This window comes from Phalacrocorax carbo, chromosome 2 (assembly GCF_963921805.1).
Source record: "Phalacrocorax carbo chromosome 2, bPhaCar2.1, whole genome shotgun sequence".
NCBI classification, from domain to species: domain Eukaryota; kingdom Metazoa; phylum Chordata; class Aves; order Suliformes; family Phalacrocoracidae; genus Phalacrocorax; species Phalacrocorax carbo.
In genome coordinates, this window is record NC_087514.1 from 99,685,319 (window position 1) to 99,703,748 (window position 18,430).

General features: G+C 39.0%; 1 protein-coding gene across 12 annotated transcripts in view; it reads right to left on the reverse strand.

Moving 5' to 3' along the window:
- Positions 1-18,430, reverse strand: part of KIF13A (kinesin family member 13A) — a 128,765-nt gene that overhangs the window by 64,548 nt on the left and 45,787 nt on the right. For 10 of the 12 annotated variants that reach the window (XM_064443662.1, XM_064443659.1, XM_064443671.1 and 7 more), the window contains 2 exons: positions 16,656-16,668; positions 9,129-9,189 (listed from right to left, as the gene is read on the reverse strand). In XM_064443662.1, coding sequence (XP_064299732.1) covers positions 9,129-9,189; positions 16,656-16,668 — 74 coding nt within the window. The remainder of the gene's footprint in view (positions 1-9,128; positions 9,190-16,655; positions 16,669-18,430) is intronic. The other 2 variants (XM_064443663.1, XM_064443666.1) reach the window with 1 other exon arrangement.

The following is an 18,430-nucleotide window of genomic DNA, read 5'->3' on the forward strand; positions in this document are numbered from 1 at the left end:
CTTGCTGAAAACATTGCGAAGTCACTGAATGTAACCAATTGTTATGTTTGTGGTGGGACAAACCAGGGTGAACGATGGCCATGGGAGGCTATGGAGAGCAATATAAGTAACCCCCAAGTCTGGAAAACAATGGGAAAGGGTAATAGGAAACAACAATGGGTGCTTCAGACGAGTATAATTGGAAGGAGTTGCTGGCAGAATCTAAAAGACAATGGAAGACCAGTAGGTAATCTAGAGTGTGAGGGAGGTTACCTATGGAATGAAACTCAGAACAATTGGGATAAGTGGGGAAACCCACTGGAGATGAATGATCAATCTAAGAATTGGACCAATGGAACAAATATACCAAAAGGTTGGCCAACTCCTGAAGGACAGTATTGGATTTACGGCAAACTGGCTTATGCATATTTGCCAAAGAATTGGACAGGATCTTGTGTATTGGGAACTATAAGACCCAATTTTTTCCTGTTACCCATAAGTCGGGGAGAGCGACTGGGAATCCAAGTGTATGTTGAGGCTGATGAGTTAAAAAAAAAAAAAACAAAACGTCATAAGCAGAGCTTACAAATTGGAAATTGGAAAGATAATGAATGGCCTCTGGAGAGGATTATTGCTTATTATGATCCAGCTACATGGGCAGAAGATGGATCTTGGGGCTACAGGACCCCAATATATATATGTTAAATAGAATAATTAGATTACAGGCTGTGGTAGAAATAGTTGTAAATAAGACTGGAGATGCACTTAGATTAATTGCAAAACAGAACACCAAAATGAGAACTGCTTTGTATCAAAACCGCTTAGCTTTGGATTATTTGCTAGCACAAGAAGGAGGAGTGTGTAGAGAATTTAACCTTAGTAACTGTTGTCTAGAAATAGATGATGAAGGAAAAGCTGTAAATGAACTTGTAAAAGAAATTAAGAAAATCGCACACGTCCCAGTTCAAACTTGGAATGGAATCAATCTAGGAGAATTAGGGTGGAACTTTATGGATGGTAATTGGCTTACTAAAATTGGAATAGCTGTACTGAGGATATGTGGAGGACTGTTAGTAATTCCATGTTTAATACCCTGTTTTACTAGACTAATACACTCGGTTATACAAGGAATGCAGATAACTGCAATACCTGTTGATCCAGAAACAAGGAAAAAGAAAACTCATTCCTTGATGATAATAAAGACAAAAGAAGACCCAAAATTGATACCAATTCAGCAAGTATTGACTAGATTGGAAACAAAAACACGAATCAATGCCATAAAAAGAAAAGATGAGGGATTGTAAAATGTGTTCGTCTGATTCGTGTCAATATGGAACAATGCTAGAGTCACACGGTGAAGTGTGACCCTCTAGCATTTGACCGTTCTGTTTGTGCTTGTATAACGGAGAGGCCGTTCAGTGTTCAATTGAATTGTTAACTGTCTTAATGGTTGGGATGTTGATTGACAATTTGTGTAGTTAATTGTTAAGAAAGAATTTTAGTTAGGAGTAGAAACTAACATCTGAGAATTTTAACAAGATAATAAATAATGCTTAGGCCAGACAAGATGGCATTAGCAATGAATGCTTCACTGTCAAGAGGCCTCCTAAAAGGATACAACTCAGTAACTTCAAGGACTAACAGTGGAAACATCTTGCTACAAAGGAGAGAAAGAAGATAAGGGAAGGCCACAAATCAGCCAGCAGTGATAACAGGGAACTTCTTGGCTCAGGAGGCGCTGAAGCATGAAAACTGGGGGAAAGGTAATTCCGGCAGGGGGAGATTGCGACCACCGACCCAATTCAGGACCAAAAAGACTTGCCCCCCCACACCTGTAAAGAGCATGCGTGCTCATCTACATGGCAAGCGTGGCTAATTTAAATACGGCTGACCAACGGCAAGTGGAATGCTTATCACTGACCAAAGAGTGTAAACTTAGGCGTGTTTTTACTAATTGTTATTAATTAAGTAACTGAATATAAACCCTGTAGTATCGTATGACGGTATGCACGTTAGGCGGAAGGATCCCCCGTGCATCCAGCGCTGCTTGCTTGTCTCTATTCAATAAATTGTATACTTTGATTAAAATTCCTTTGAAGGCTAAATTAATCATAACATCAGACAATGTTGCTGGATGCTCTGTAATTCTAGTTACTGCGCATGTGGTAGCGCCCCTAATGCTGCAAGGCGGGAAACCCAGTTAACCCAGTGTTAGGGATGCTCCGCTAATTGAAACCTGAGAAACACTGGTGGATGCTCACTCGGTTCTGAAGACGTACTGGAAAGCAACATCAAGAAAATACAGAAACCTTTTCCACCTTCAGACAGCTGTAACTGTCTTCATAGCTTCAAGCCATTATCTGCACATTCTGACAAGCGCAACCGCAAGCCTCATGCCGACAGCACAAACATCTAAGAAAGATCAAATTAATAACACTCAGCCCCTCAGAAGTTGATTTCCAGCAGATTAACCCAAGAATCTTTCCATCATCTTTTAGGACTGAATATTTTCACATGTTCAGGACTCTGACATGCTCTGACATTCTTCCATAAACACACAAACTGACATAAAAATTTCTTTTTTAGCAATAACCATACTAAAGATATTAAAGATTTCAGCGTTCAAAATGCTATCTGTGACTTACCTGAAAAACCTAAAAGAAACCCATCCTCCTCTCAGATTTACCTTTTCAACCTACATGTATTCCTGGAATTTTCAAATGCCATGCTTGTGCATGCTCACCATGCATCAAGGGCGTTTAGTACAGCACCTCAAAGCTAAAAAGTTTTTTCACATGTTCTCTACCTACTGAAATGGCTGAGTATTTCAATGGAAAAGTTGTAGAACAAAGTAAAGGTAGCAAAGTATGGAAGTGCACGTTAATAGTGGCTATTAAATTACTAACAACTCTAAAATAAACCCTTCACATTATCTACCCACAGAGCTACACGTGAAAAATCTTAGTTGGAATCTCTGAGACAGCATAAATTATTAAAACATTTAAATTTGGAAAATATGTAAGATAATAAAAAGTCCCTGAAAATAGAAAGATAAACACACACCCTGACATGCAAAAATACAGCACGCAACATTTTCAGAATGAGATATTTAAGTATTATCTCTCATATCTCTCTGCTCTTGCCCCTTCTCTTCCCCCAAACCATCCCCTTACAGTTTCTGAAGCCCAGATCAGGAGATACAATTTGACAGTGTTCCCAAGGAAACAAACCTACATGGTGCAGAGGAACCGTAGGACCTGTCCTCACAATCTGCAAAATGAAGCTTTTTACAAATAAAGTTTGAACATTCTCAAGTTCACTGGACTGGTGACAGAGAGCAGACAGAAGAGAGGGAAGAAAAGTGAGGGGAGGAAAGGGGCCTCACCCTTTCCAACAGCACTCCCTCTTAAGAAGGCAGTTAACAGTTACTGTCTTTCCTAAGATCTGCTCATTTAGTGACAGACACATTGAAGATGCACTGTAACAAAAATTATTTTCAGTGTCTGGTTTTAAGATGTCTAGTATTTCTAGTTCACAACAACTTGTCATTCTGAAATAGGAATAATCGTCTCATATTAGCACAGATTCATTCAACCAGGTCATGACTGTAACATTATGACACATCGCTGCCGTTCCTGAAACTCCCTCCCTTACATGGCAAAAATAGCTAGAACCAAATAACAACTTGTTACACACAACACCAAAAAGTCAAGTCTCTTTATGGCTTAATCTCTAACTCAGAGCACTTTAATAGGCAAATCTGGACAGCAATAAATAGCAGTTGGTTCAATAATTTAATAGTTAAAACTTGATCTACGGAGATCAGAATTATTAAAAGCTGTGCTAGCTAGGTAACAGTTTCAAAAGAATCTAAAATTGGAAAAAAGATGCCTGTGGTTCACCTTAAGAACCTAAAAGCACAACAGCTAGCATCATCTAACTACAGCAGCATAACACTAAAGTACTGACAAAGCACTGGGGTCTTTAATGTTCAAAGCTTTAATCCACCGAAAGGTGGATTAAAATTAGACACCACAACATCTACATTTTAAGTGCCTGACCCCTACAGTGCTAAAATCATACTGAATAACTAAGTTTCCCCAAAAATGTAAAGGTCAGGTGTCAGCTGTATGACACTAAATTAAGTCCTACACACTATGTAGAGTCTCCTCTAAAAACCAAAGTCGTCAAGCCTCCCACATAACAGCTTAAATGAGCACGCTCGAACTACAAAGAGACAGACACCCCTGTCTGCTCAAAATCCACAACTTATAATCTTTCACAAGAGTAGAAGTGTACAGTTCTTTAAGCCACTTGCCTGGTTTGTTTCCTTTTTAAACAGCCACTGGAAGATCAATAGTCAGCATGTATGTATTTCATATAAAATTATAGCTTAGCCCGAAGTCAGGTGTTTAGCGTCTCAGGACAATGCAGCCTGCAAAAACACAGTTCTGACATTTCAGACCAAACATGATGCAGCTTGGGGAGTTTAAGAAAAATCCACGGTCAAGTCAATACAGCGTGGGGTCCTTGCAACCGACCTGCCCAAGTGCTACTATAGTTATTTATACCATCTCTTGAATCCTTCGCAAAGTGAACGGTTTCTTGCCTTCCTTTTAAAAATCCACTTCATTGCAGACTTCAATGGGCTCTTGCTATTGTCCAGCCTTGCAAAAAGAATTCTTTGTTCTCGTCTCTGAGAATTTCTCAGTGTCTTCCCCTTCACCAAAATGCCAAGCTGTTATTTGTGTCTGTGAGCTTTTCAAGGCGAACAGGTGTGTCCTCACCCATGAACTGACTCTTGACCCATTCAAGTCAAGAAACAAATGGTAGTAAGAAGCTATTTTGCATATTCTCAAAATACCTCTCCTATAGCCTACCAGGCGAAGCTCATCCCTTTTCCAGATCAAGGCAAACTCATTCTGTCCTATAACCAAATTATTCTCCCGACTCAAAAAACTATTTCATTGACCTATTTTTGCCTTTTTTTTTTTTCTCCTGTCAGATAAGAGGCTAAACACCCAACTATGTCTTTCAGAATTAAATTATCAGAAAAAAGGCCAAGGAGCTAGCGTGTGAGGATGATCAGCACAAACCCAGAGGTTTGCAACCCTACCTTGCTTGGAACAATGCAGCCATGAATTCTTCAGAAACACGCAGCCTCACTATTCAGAGTAATCCTCTACCTGCTAATTGGTTGGATTTGAAAAAAAAAAAGTACTTCAACATAAACACTTCATTTTCAGACTTAAGAACAACTCAGAGGGGATTCTGCATCTTGCAATCTCTATGCTAGGATATCAAGTTGTTAGAAGAATCTCCATCTCTCGCAGTATCTGAAACCGAAGCACCACTTCCACAAAGGTCTTGTGAAAAAGCTGACTCCTCTTCTGTGCTCCAGACTCTCTGCTGTCTTCATTAGAGATACACTCCTCCAAGGAGAGCTGCAAAGACACGCTCTCTAGATGTTTTTCCTCACGTGAAGGTCATCTCCACTATTTATGTTAGTGATACTGGTGGATCATTTTAGAATTTAGAAGCCAATTTCCAGCTCAGCGGACAAGAAACAGCCAAAAAAGCAGTTCTGCTACCAACAGCCTACTTCTGTACCATGATCATTAAAAAAAAAAAAAAAAGATAGTTTAATGCTTTGTGCATGTGGAGTTATTGAAATGTAAGTTAGACAGAGAAGGTAACTTTCAAGCTTTTCAAACTGGATTATGATCCCTTGTAATACTGACTATGTGTTCAGAAAGAAAATTAGTACATACAATATAAGCCTTAGCTTCAGCCAAAAAAAGATTAAGATACACTAACTTCATTCCGTGAGCTAAGAGAAAATGATAGCTAAACCTATTTCAGGGTCAGCCCTGCTCCCCCAACCCCCAACCTGAGAATTGTTACAAATGAGCCATGCAATTAAGCTCATCCAAACAAGAATCTTGCTCTTGTGCAAACAATATTAAGAAGTGCCTGTAGTACTGTAGATCAACCAGCAAAGTGGAAAAATAAAACCAGCCCATAATCATGCATGATAGCTTTAAGGATCCTGTAACAAATGTGCATTTCCAGGAGAGCACAAATTTTAGTTTTGTTGACATTTTAAAAAAAGAAAAAAAAAGAGGAACACAGCAGAGTTACCCACACAGGTCAACACAGAATTCAGTTGATGTTCTCTGTGGTGCACATCATTGTTTTTTCCAATGCCACAAATACCAAGTGACAAAATCTTTAATATAGTATGATATGTTGAGAGACGTGGGCTTGTTTAGCCTAGAGAAAAGACTGAGCGAGGGTCTTAATGCTTCTAAATACCTAAAGGGTGGGGGTCAGGAGGATGGGACTAGACTCTTTCCAACAGTGCCCAAGGACAGGACAAGGGGCAATGGGCACAAGTTGGAACACAGGAATTTCCACCTGAATATGACAAAAAACTTCTTTCCTGTGCGGGTGCCAGAGCAGCGGCACAGGCTGCCCAGAGGGGCTGTGGAGTCTCTTTCCCTGGAGACATTCAAACCCCGCCTGGACGTGTTCCTGTGCCTCTGCTCTGAGTGTCCCTGCTCAAGCAGGGGGGGTGGGCAAGATGATGTGGAAAAGTCCCTTCCAAGCCCTACCAGTCTGTGATATACACAATGATAGACCTATTCAACATGCAAGATGAGCATGTTTTGGTTTTGCACAGAGAGTGATGACTGATAGGGTTGTTTAGTACTTGAAAATCTCTTATTAAACCTTCCACTGTTACATCTTCCACTGTATTTGTCATGCATATAAAAGGGTTTTTTAAATAATTACATTTGTCCTGCACACATTTTTCTATTTCAAGAATTTTACTTAAGCTTGAAGCTTACATATTACAAGCACTCTGGATTTAGCTATCAAGCTTTGTGTGTTTCCTTTTAATTGTGCAACTAATCACTGCTCTTGCCAATCATACAGAGTTACTTCGGGGAGGGAGTATTTAATGCATCTGCCTAGCTTCTGGATCAGTGCCCCTTGTGTAGTCCAGCATCTAACCAAGAAGTTACAGTTGAGCTCAAAAACTCAGCCTGTCAGGTGGCTTGTTTGGAGTCTTAAGCTTATTAATTCTGTAACAGTCTCTGGCACAATCTCTGGACATAGATGGTGTGCATATCTGCAAGGTGCCTAGAACAACAGGGATTTGTTCCATGAGAGAAAGTAACTATTAAAAACCTGAACCACAACCAGTTATCATATTTTTTTGTTTAGTACAGTAATTTAGATCAAGCTGTGAAACAGACTTAGGGCACTTTAATACAACAAATACATGAAAAACTGAAATCTTGCCATTCCAGCATTTATTTTCTTGGCTCTAAAACAAGAAGTGCTACCGTAGTACGGGGTAGTATCAGTTCATGCACAAGCAAATGAACATGCTGACAACCCAGTAACTTAGACTTGAAACAATTTTTTTTTTTAAGTTTTATTTTGATATTCTGCCAAATTCATTATGTTCTAGAACGTGAGAGCTGGAAGGCAGAAGCTAACTTCAAGACCACACCACCACCACCCTGCCCTCCACCCCCCCAAAAAAACCAAACAAACAAACAAAAAAAAAAATCAATCAGTGAAAGCATTTCACAGATGCAAGTCTTGAAGCTCACATTCTTCGTATTTCTGAGTTTCTGAGAAAACCCAAGGAAAACAGTTTTGGTTTTTTCCCTGGCAGAAACATTATCTGGATTGGGCAAAACACATCATCTTATAGCTTTCTGGCCTGTAAGAAAAGGCAGGAGACGTGGGCAGCAGTTTTCTAGAGTGCAGCCTGACAAGGGGTTCATCTGCATACAGATAATAAAACTTCAGTTCTCAGATAAGAATTCAATTACAGCTGATGAAAGAGGCTAGAAAAATCTAGTTTTGACTCAAATTAAAAATAAACAGGCCTAGAATCCTACTGAATTCAGCTGGAGGTGGGTTAAACCAAGACAGAAACAAGTTCAACAGGTTAGGGGTGTTTCACTGGTTTATCTCTTCTCAAGTAGGTTAGCGCCATGGTGCATCCAACAGGTGCAGTCCCAGCTGCACAATTGGAGCACATGAGGCCAAGATCTGGGTGCGTACCACCACCTCCTTCCTTCAAAAAGGAAACAGAGGCATGCAAGCACAAAAAGAGGTGCTGGATGCTCCGATGGCTCTACCAGCCTGAACTTTGAACCCTGTTCAGTGCAAACACAGTTACCGAAAACCAAACTGACACAGAACTTTTTTCTTGAAGAAACCTGTCTTTGCTCAGGCAAGTAAGAAGTACAGCAGAATCTATGACCAAGTGCCACCTCTAAGATTTGGGATTTGATCCCAGAGGCTACAGCAGTCAGATACATTTTAGCACAAGTATATGACAGTTCATTTATTAAACCACTGATCTCAAGCTTTGAGCTAACAAACCCTACCACTCTTCAAGATTTCTAATGGGCCACAAAACTTCATAACATGAATATCTAAACTTATTGCTATTTTTTTCTCCTTTCCATGGACCACAGCCTTGAAATCCCAGTGTTCAGAGCTGTCTCTGTCAAAATAAGTCCTCTTATAAAGTATGAATATGCTAATGCACAAATCCAGTTATGCGAAAACTAGCTACTGGGATTACAAACTTGCCACCTTTTTGGAGGAAGGAGTCATAAAGCTGATCACTCAAAAACATCAAGGATCTGAACAATCAGAGTAAAAATGACTTGAAAGACCTGTAATAACCACACCATCTGAGGAGAACATGCTTTATTCTTCTCTTGTGCACAGGAATGCAGAGCATTGAACACATACACATTCATCACTAGCATTACTCAGAAGTAATTTCTGATGCAGAATTGGAATTTCATTTTAAGTGACAGAAACAATCCTCACACAAAAGGCTCTTCCAGGGGACAAAAAAGAACACTACAGCCTAGGTATAAAAGCATCCCTCCTGAGCAGTGTACCGGGCACCTTAAAGATTGCGTTTCTTCTAAACTGAGGCACTAGCACTCAGATGACTCAATCCTTGTAACAATGAGAAGTCTGCTTCTGTGAAAAAGGCACTTGAGCATCACAGCACAAAATACAAAAAAACTCCATAAAAACAAAAGCCCAAGTTCTCATACGTTCTTAAATTATTTACACTGTCAAATGTACAGAAAATAGTTTACCTGCATATTTTGTGGTGTTTGATTCATCCATGGACCAGAAGCAGTGATCAAAGGCAAACACCTGTAGAAGCACATAAAAAGACGTATTAGGAACTCTGGCTACAAGACATTTCTCAAAGCAGTACAAATCCATGACTGTTTAATTTCAGTTAGGCTCTACTGTTTCTATGGATCCTAAATCAGAACTGTAAAAAGGCTTCATCAGCAGGAATACTTCTGGGAAATCCCGAGAATTGCAGAACTGCAATACTTTTATATCTGTATTTTACAGAATACAAAATACTGCTTGCTGTATCCCTTAAGAGAGACCTCAAAACACAGCCAAAACCTAAAAATTAGCTCCACTCTTCTACAGGCACTAATGCTGACAAAAGTTTCTGCCAACAGTAACAAAAGAGCACCAAAAGGACTCTACACACAGAACCTGGCAAGATGGCTATTTAGCAGACATCAATACAAGCCAAACCGAAGTTTTACCATGGGTTGGACTTCTAATCCTCTAAGAAGAGCATTACCACTTACAAGCCTTAAGGCATAAATATGTGGTATTAGATTACCTGCCTAAGATAAGGGTACAGTACTGGAACTCAGTAGAGGAAGCTCAAAAACTACAAATAGAAAATGTAGCGCTCAGACAAACAAGCTATCAGAGCCTGCTCTAATGAAAAGACTTCACATCATTTCAGTAAAGAGTTCCAGCTGGGTAGAAATCGAATGAGATTTGATATTGTGCTCAGTGGGCTTGTGGACCTGGAACAATGTCCTGTAAAACCACTTAACGCACCGGGATTTGATCTAAAGTTACTTTTTCTGCACATCTCTGAACATCTTTGTATAGACACTTAACACTGTTGTTTTGACATATTTATATTGCCACAAACACACTTTAAGCTGCAGTGTATTTCCCACATTTTACCGTGGTAAACTGACTGGATGATTTAGTGATATAGATCTTTTTTTTTTTCCATTTCTCCTTTTGGGATCCCAAGAGGTGGGGAAAAACCCAACCAACGAAACCCTGCCAAGGCCAAGATTTTCTTTGCCTAGCCTTCCAACAGGTAATCTCCTCAGTGAGACAAACCATACAGGTCAACGCAGAAGAGCCACAGGCTCTATTAGCAGAAATGCCAAACTCCCTGTGAGACAAACCCTCGAAGCAAGGCAGACGACAGATAATTTCTGTTCGGCTTTTGGGGATGTAGAACACCTTGGATTCCCTGCTATTGCAGAGTTACAATACAATCTAATCTACAGATACGTTGTAACCTAACTCTTCCCAAAATGTCTGTTGCTGCAAATGTTCCAGAAGGATAAAACCAGCAGCACAGTAAACTTACCTCCTTCCCCTTCCCCCAACTTAATGCAGAACACATCAAATGGCCTGAGAGAAGACTCGAAACTGAGATAACACTTAGTCCACAACAGTGAAATAAGTTCTGGAACTCCCTTATGAAGAGAAAACAAACCAAAAAAACCCATAATAATAATAATCTAACAGGGAGGTCTGGTCACTTACTGCAGCATAAATAGAAAGAGACAACTTAATGAGTCAGGGTATTCCCTGCTGTGGCCAAGTCAAAGGCATAGTTTTGCTACTGAACTGCAAGTAAAATGCAGCAGTTACTTCACCTTACCTTCAGACCTCCACATAAGTAGGGGGGGCATTCTAAATTTTCTTCAGTGCATTTGTTCATCGTGCTTCAAATCTAAGCATAACGAACTCCCCGCCATCAATAAGAATGCTCTAACCCTTTTCCGAACTTCTACAGCCAGGAAATAGTGTTTTCTCTTCTCACATTCCACTTCTATGGAAATCTTCCTCACGGGACTTGGTAACGATACCTAATCTCTCTACGACCAAATCGGCAAGCACTTCAACCGCAAAAGAAAACTCAATTGTAAGGATCCAAATCTACCAGATGCCCATGTTTTCGCCTTAAAACTAAGTATTTTCTGCAGTGGATCACTGCAGTTCAGAAAGGTTACCCTGGATCACAGTCCAGTTTGGAAAGGCTACCCGGCTACACACGCTCATCTGTAATGACTTAAGTGTCAATACAGCAGTACTATAGGCCAATTTCATCTATTGTCCTACACATTTTCCCCTTGGTTAACAAGGAAATTCATGACAGGATTATTCTATGATTCATAATTTAAATTATCATCTTGCAAAGAGACTTTCAAAACCAAAATACACACTCGCAGCCAAGTGTTTCTCATAGAAAAGCAGTTTTTATTCGGACTTTTTTTTAAAAAGAGGTAAAAACTGGTCAAACAGATTTTTTAAAAACACCAAAATGATTATGCAATAGGAAGAGAAAAATTCTGTCTCAAGATAAAACAAATGTAAATATAGCTTTTTTAGTATGTTTCCATACTAAACATAAAAAGCCGGGACATAGACTTAGACTATTTATAAAATCTGTTCTGGAAAATTGCCAAATCCTTCTAACAGAAGTAACAAGAATACTTTGGGGGGGGGGGGGGGGGGGGGGAAATCAGGCAAAAGAAAGTGCAAACTGCTGGGGCACGCGCTATCTGCAAAACATGCAGAACAGCTGCACTAAAACACCATTCCCCATTAAAAGAGGCTGGCAAAACTTTAAAAATTACTTTGATTGGCAATGACAAAACAGCAACCTTGAACATTCCCAGTGAAGATAATTTAAGGAAGCACCCAACCAAAGCTGTTTACAGAACAACTCAGACCTTCAGGAAAACAGATTTCAAATACAAGAATTAACACAGTAAGAAATAAAATGTTCAAGAGCAAGAAACTTTGTCCCAGTCAGTAAGGCTCCTCTGCACATACATAATGTGCCTTACTTTATGGGAAATGCCTATAGGATGGTGTCCTACCTGAAAAGTTATCCTTTCGTTCATCTTTTCTATAGGCTAGTTTATATTTTCCTGACCTCCGGTGTAGTAACTGCAGGGCATGCAGTCCCAAGAAGAGCATGCAAGCGTACCTGGGGTCAAGATACACAACCTATGCTATGTTGAAGAAGAAAAAACCCGCTAAGTCTCATCTAAGGTGCTCCCTTCCTTCTCCCATCTTCACTGATTATTCTTCCTTAAAACCAAAAATGGTGGGTATTACTTTTTCTGTTGATAGGAGTATGCAGAATAATAATTTTTTCTTGTTAATTTTTTTCTCCCCAAGATCCATTTCCCTGAAGAAGGTATTAAACCCCATGCCAATATGACTATCAAAGCTATCAGAAGTTCTGTTAACGCTAAAGTCTCAGACTCAACAGCCAATACTCAAACTGGGCATTTACAGCGCACTGAAAACGCCTTTTCAGCTTTCTGAACGACACTCAAAAGCAAAAACCTTTATCAAAACTGTATCAACCAACTACATCAAAACCAATATTGCACCATACTTGAACAGAGAGATGTGCAACACAAACAGAACTTTTTAGACTTCAAGCACCCTCTGTGGATTAGTCCTTAACTACATTTTGGAAAATCTATTCCATTTAGTTAACATTAAACGAAAAAAAGGCCTTTTTTTGTGTGTTTGAAATTCGAAGTTTAAAATTGCCACCAGTATCTCCGCTAAGATTTCCTGAACTTTCAGTTATTCTTCTAAGCATTTTGAGTAAGTCTCTGTGACTATATGGACGAGTATTTCTGCTTTCCTACTGCTCTGATCTCAATTCCATAGCCACTGTACCAGGAAGCTTAACGTGTTTTCAGAAGGTAAGCAAAATGGGAAAACCACGAAAGACAGCTATACACCTACTTCAAGCGCCTGCACAGGTTGGCATTCAGTCACAAACATGTAAGTTCACACAGGTGTTGGCCAGTCCTCACAACCAGGCCCAAAATTATTCTGGGCTTTTAAATTACAGAGAGAACTAACAAACAAGCCTTAAAACTTCCTTATTTTTGCAAGATTCTGTACTCATACTTCATCCTAGCATCTAAAAGAGAAAGGTAGATAAAACAAAGTTGCCAAGAACCTGCCACACTAGTGCAGTAGGTTCTAAACCAAAGATTTTGGGTGGAGCTAAGAGACCAACAGGGTGGGTTTTTTCCCAGGACTATTATTCCAGTTTTGGACACTGCAAGTATTTTCAGTCTGAGTGGTATGCCAGTTGGAAAAGCCTTTCAACACTGCATTTTAGACTTCTAGAAATATTCAAGTAAGAGCTACAAGAACACAACTCACTAGGACAGATCTTGCACAATTAAAAGTCCATAGTAAAAATATGTACATGAGCTTGAGTACGTACTCATTGTATATTCACTGTAAGAATTTTAACTCACAAACATTACAGTGCACACACATAAAAATGGGAAGTTATGAGAAAGAATTAGCCAGGAAGTGCTAGATGGTGGAACTACTGCATCCAGAGTCACCATAAGTCTGCACACTACCCTGGGTAACAGAGTTAGGCAGGCCATTTCTGGGTTGCAGAGAATGATACTCAGAGTGTTAATAACTATTAAAAGTTAAAACTTTGTGGTTACCAGAACAAGTCTTTTGTTTAAGTAAAGAAAAGACATGGGACTTTGATTCAGATTTCTTCAGCAAACACCTACAGCAGTTTAAGACAGCTGTTGGTTACTGTTTCGCTAACAAGGCAGTTAGAGGTTATGGCTTCCACAGCAAAACAAACAGTGATGCAGGTCCACGCGCCCACCACATCAGTGAAAAAAAATCTGGAGTTTTGTCTCAAATTCACCTGTACTTGTGGCTTAAAATGAGACTGCAGATTTTAAACTGGAAGGACCATTGTGCCTGACTGCTACACAGCAGTAACTTCTCGCAGAATCAGAAAACACAGCCAAGGGGTATTCACATTTTAAATAGCCAAAACCATATGCCACAGAACTAATTTTTATTAAAGCCCCTAATCAATGGCTTGAAGGATTAATAATTTTAAGGGTTTACTCATGCAACTATACTTATGTGAACTACTTACAACAGGTAACGAGTACAACATCCAGTATCAACTGCTTGCCGGATAAAGCCAAATGACATAATCAATTTAGAAGATAGTCTAATTTCACAGTCATTATCAGTTGCTTTGAAGCCTAATTCTCAGGATAGCCTAGAGAGAGTCTGGGTCTTCCAGCACTTAGCAGTGCATTACCCAGACTGAACGTATACTATCTATGCATCTATACAATATTGTGAATGCATAGCTAACATGTTTAATAGCCATTTCAATCTGACCAATAGATGGCCAATCAAAAATGTTTTGTTTCTACAGGAAAAAATTATGCTGGAGAGGTGCAGACAGCGCTCACATGAATCTCAATGAAGCAGTCAGTCTGACATGTGGGGTGACTTGCCGGGCTACCTGCCTGCTGAAAAGAAAAGCAGGAAGGGAACTTTCATCCACCAGGCAGTTGTTCCTATATCCCTGCTACAACTGCTGATGGAGATAAGTGATAAAGGAGATACACTGGGAAATGACAAACAGTCTACACCAGTAAGCTTAGTGTAAATGGAAACCATTAAAAAACTGAAAAATAAAGTAGTTGTTCACCATATGATAAACACAAGACCTACCACAGGCCTAAAGAAGTACGGACAGAAAATCTGAAGGTGGCCTAGGGCACAGCTCACAAGCCCCAGCTCAGAACACCGTTCTACCCTTGTCACAAAGTTACACTAAAAGCCCAAGATTAGCAATATACTTAAATGTGACATTTGTAGAAATAGCAAAACACCCTAATATCTTTATATAATTTTCCTACCACAGCTTCTGAGCTACCAAGTTGCACTGGGATCACAATTCATCCACAGCTGATGATGAAGTAGCTCAGTAAAGAAACTTCCAATAGTTATTTAATTTTTTACAAAAATCTAATTTGAAGATGATGAACTACATATAGTACGCTAAAAACTGTATAAATCACGAAACATCCAAATTTCATATCACATCTTTACAAACTCAAAAAGCCTACCTCTACTGATGCTAAGAACCTTCTTTTGTCTCAAACTGATAAACATTTCACACATCATCTTAAGTTTCGGCATTATAGCTCAAGGATGTTAATGCCCAGCTAACTACACCTAACAATAATGTGGCATATATGCACAACCATGCAGCTGTCACATTTTTGTCAAAAAAATGCAAGGCCATAAATAAGCTTTTACATAATATCAAGAATAACTTCATCTGCCTATAATGGAACATGAATGATGTACTACAGAAAATGAAGGTCCTTGTAAAAAAGTTTTTGTGTAATTACAACAATAAAAAGGAGGGTTTTTTCACTTTTTAAAAAAATTTAACAATGACCAAACTTGTTTGTGTTAGATATATTAACCAGGATTTACAGAAGAACTTTATCAAATGTTTTCAAAAAAATAGAGAAACTAAAAATCAGGTCCAGGGAAAAAAAAAAGTCAGTACCATTTTAAACTAATGTCAGTGGTATTAATTTTTACCTGCTGTGACCTTAAATTACATGTTTTTGTTTGTTTTTTCAAATATAATTATTTCAATTTATATTAGTTTGTTCCATTCATCCCTGCCTATTGGGAATAACACCCATCACTTACTGGGCTAATGTTTCCTTCTGTCACTTAAAATTAATCAAAACCAACAGATATTTAGATTTTATTTATCTATATGCACACGCACACATAGAACAGCTGTCTGAACTATCAAGTAAATAGATATCCATATAAGACAGATATACAGATCAGTATCCATCCCGCTTTCTATTCCCAGGAGGCCTACAGAATGCTCTGCTACACCTGTGGAAGTCACGTCAAACTTGCAAACACTTTTTCTTGAAGATCTACAAATCAAAGAGAACAATGTGAAAGAAAACCTCATTCAGCGCTAACTAGTTTTCTGCTGTAAAAAGTACCATCCAACAGAAACAGAAAGGATAACATTATCGTTAAATTTCTGAAGCAAAACACCAGAGTCTTGTATGTGCTGACAAGATGTAGTTCACACAGTCCTTTTACCTTATCATTGCCAGCTCTGTGCCGATACTGTGTTAGTCATCCCAGTAAGGCTCCTTCTCTATCCAATAGATATATCACACTCATCCTCCCTCCCTTCCCCTGCATTACAAAAACCAGATAATCTTTTCTAGGTGAATTCTGGTGCACTTTGGCCACTTTTACACAAAATATTAATTCCTAGAGATCATCAATTACAAACAAGAACAGATTATTTCCTACTAGATGTATTTTGCCACCCTTTAAATACGGCATTTTAACTTTTAATTAGGATTATGTGCAATGAAATGTTTTACACACAATACTTATTTACTCTTTCAAATGTTTTTATGAATGCATTAACATCATGGCTTGTCCTGGTCACAGCTTTAACAAGTCATATGCCTTGCCTGCGTGTCAATTGGATTAATATGTATTCTAAGGAATTATGAAGTCCTTAACTTTGAAGTATGAAGAACAGATTTTTTCATATATATTTTCCTTTATCAAAGCTGTATTGACCACATATCATAGGAACATGCCCCATATTTTTGCATTGCTCAACATTTTCAAGTAGGTACAAATGCAAAAAGAGACAAAATACTTACCTTAGGTGGTTTTCTAGATGATTGGCAAAAAAAATAAAAATCAGCAACGATGACGAGAAGTACGAATACACCATTCACATAAAGGGAAGGGAGCAAAGAAAAAGAAAAGAAACAAAGTCAGTTTACATAATTACGATAATCTGAACTTTTTTGTAATCCACAACGTATTTCAGAATAATTAGATCAGAAGGTATTTATATGATACACCACAGATTTTTTAACCAGTAATTACTTAATTAGTAATACAGCCCCACATTGAAAAGAAAGGAAAATGTCAGAGTCCTTATAGGTATAAAAGTCTAACAGCACTGAGTTCCAGAAAGAAGACAAGCATCCGTTTTCTTTGTCATGGAAGTCAAAACGCAGCCTATCTTTTGTGGCAAACAAAGTGAGCCTGCAAACTGGCAGACCAAGGTGCCGGCATGAAGCCCCGCTGACTTTAGCAGTGCTACTACACATGCAAGGCCAAGGTAAGAGTCAAACGATTGTTTCTGGTAGAGATTACAGAAATGTTAAGAAAAACAAACCTGTGTTTTCCCTAGCCACAGAAAGACTACCCAGAGCATAGGAAACCAATGCAAAAATACCATTACCTTTCATACACAACTCCAGCAAGTGCTGCCAGAAATAAAGCAGAGATGACAAACCCCCAAACTAAAGACACCAGCTCAGAGTACTTCAACTTGTCCTTAGAACACTTTCATGCTTATGCTGGCAGCTATATGGCCACAGAGTAAATTAAATCAGTTTGGGTTTTTTTTGGTGGGATTGTTCTCAAGTGAGACCGCTGCCCTGTCTCACCATGCAGCCCCCGTGCTCGCTAATGCCAATTCAAGAGAGGGGGTGAAAATATGGTGCAGAATTAGACTGACTTTGGGCGTTAATGAAAACTACAACCTTAGGCACACATTTAAATTATATATTGAATTAAGTCTTAAATGAAGCCTTTCACATGAAGAAAAAAAAGCATGTAAACATGGACAAAGAAAAAAAACCCACACAACCAGAAAAGTTTACAGACAAAACAGTGGAAGTAGAGAAGGTAGTAGTTTATAAAATAAGGATATGGATAAAGGGTCTCTATCTACCCAGCAATAGACACAGTACCAAACTTCAAAGATATGAAGAGGCTACTGTCTCAGTGCAGAAACACATGGGACCAAGCCATATCTTCATTCACCAGACTAAATATATTAACTTCACCAAGTCAGAGGCAGGGCAGAGAAATAACGCTTTGAGCAGTTTTCTTAGCAACCCACAATACAATGGCTCAGCAAAGAAGGCTGAAGAGAAGCAAACCCACAAACACATCTTACGCAATCTTTTCTGCCTACTCTCAGCTCGTACCTTAGATGACATGTCTGCCTAAATCTGAAGCTACATAGGTGGTAGCCGGTACTGGTATAATGCAAACACACTTTGTCTCTGAGCCAAACCACTCACTGCAGCCTTATCCTTTCATTAACAGTGGCTACACAGGCTCAGCTCATAGCTAACTCACGCCCAGGTGACTCAGAACTTGTGCAGAAAGCACTCTTTACTAACTGAAAAATACGTTTAGCTCTATCTTGAATAATTTTAACCTTAATCAAATTTCAGATGTGATGGAAGTCCAGCATTATCAGCCTGTCTAGCCAGTGTTCCAGCATCAGCTCTAAACTTCCCATTCCAACTTGGAAGAGAAGTTCCTATCGAAGAAGTCATCCAAGATTTTTTAAAAGCTTTTAAATATGCTCATACCTTGAGAAATAATTCCTGAATACATCAGTTTTCCT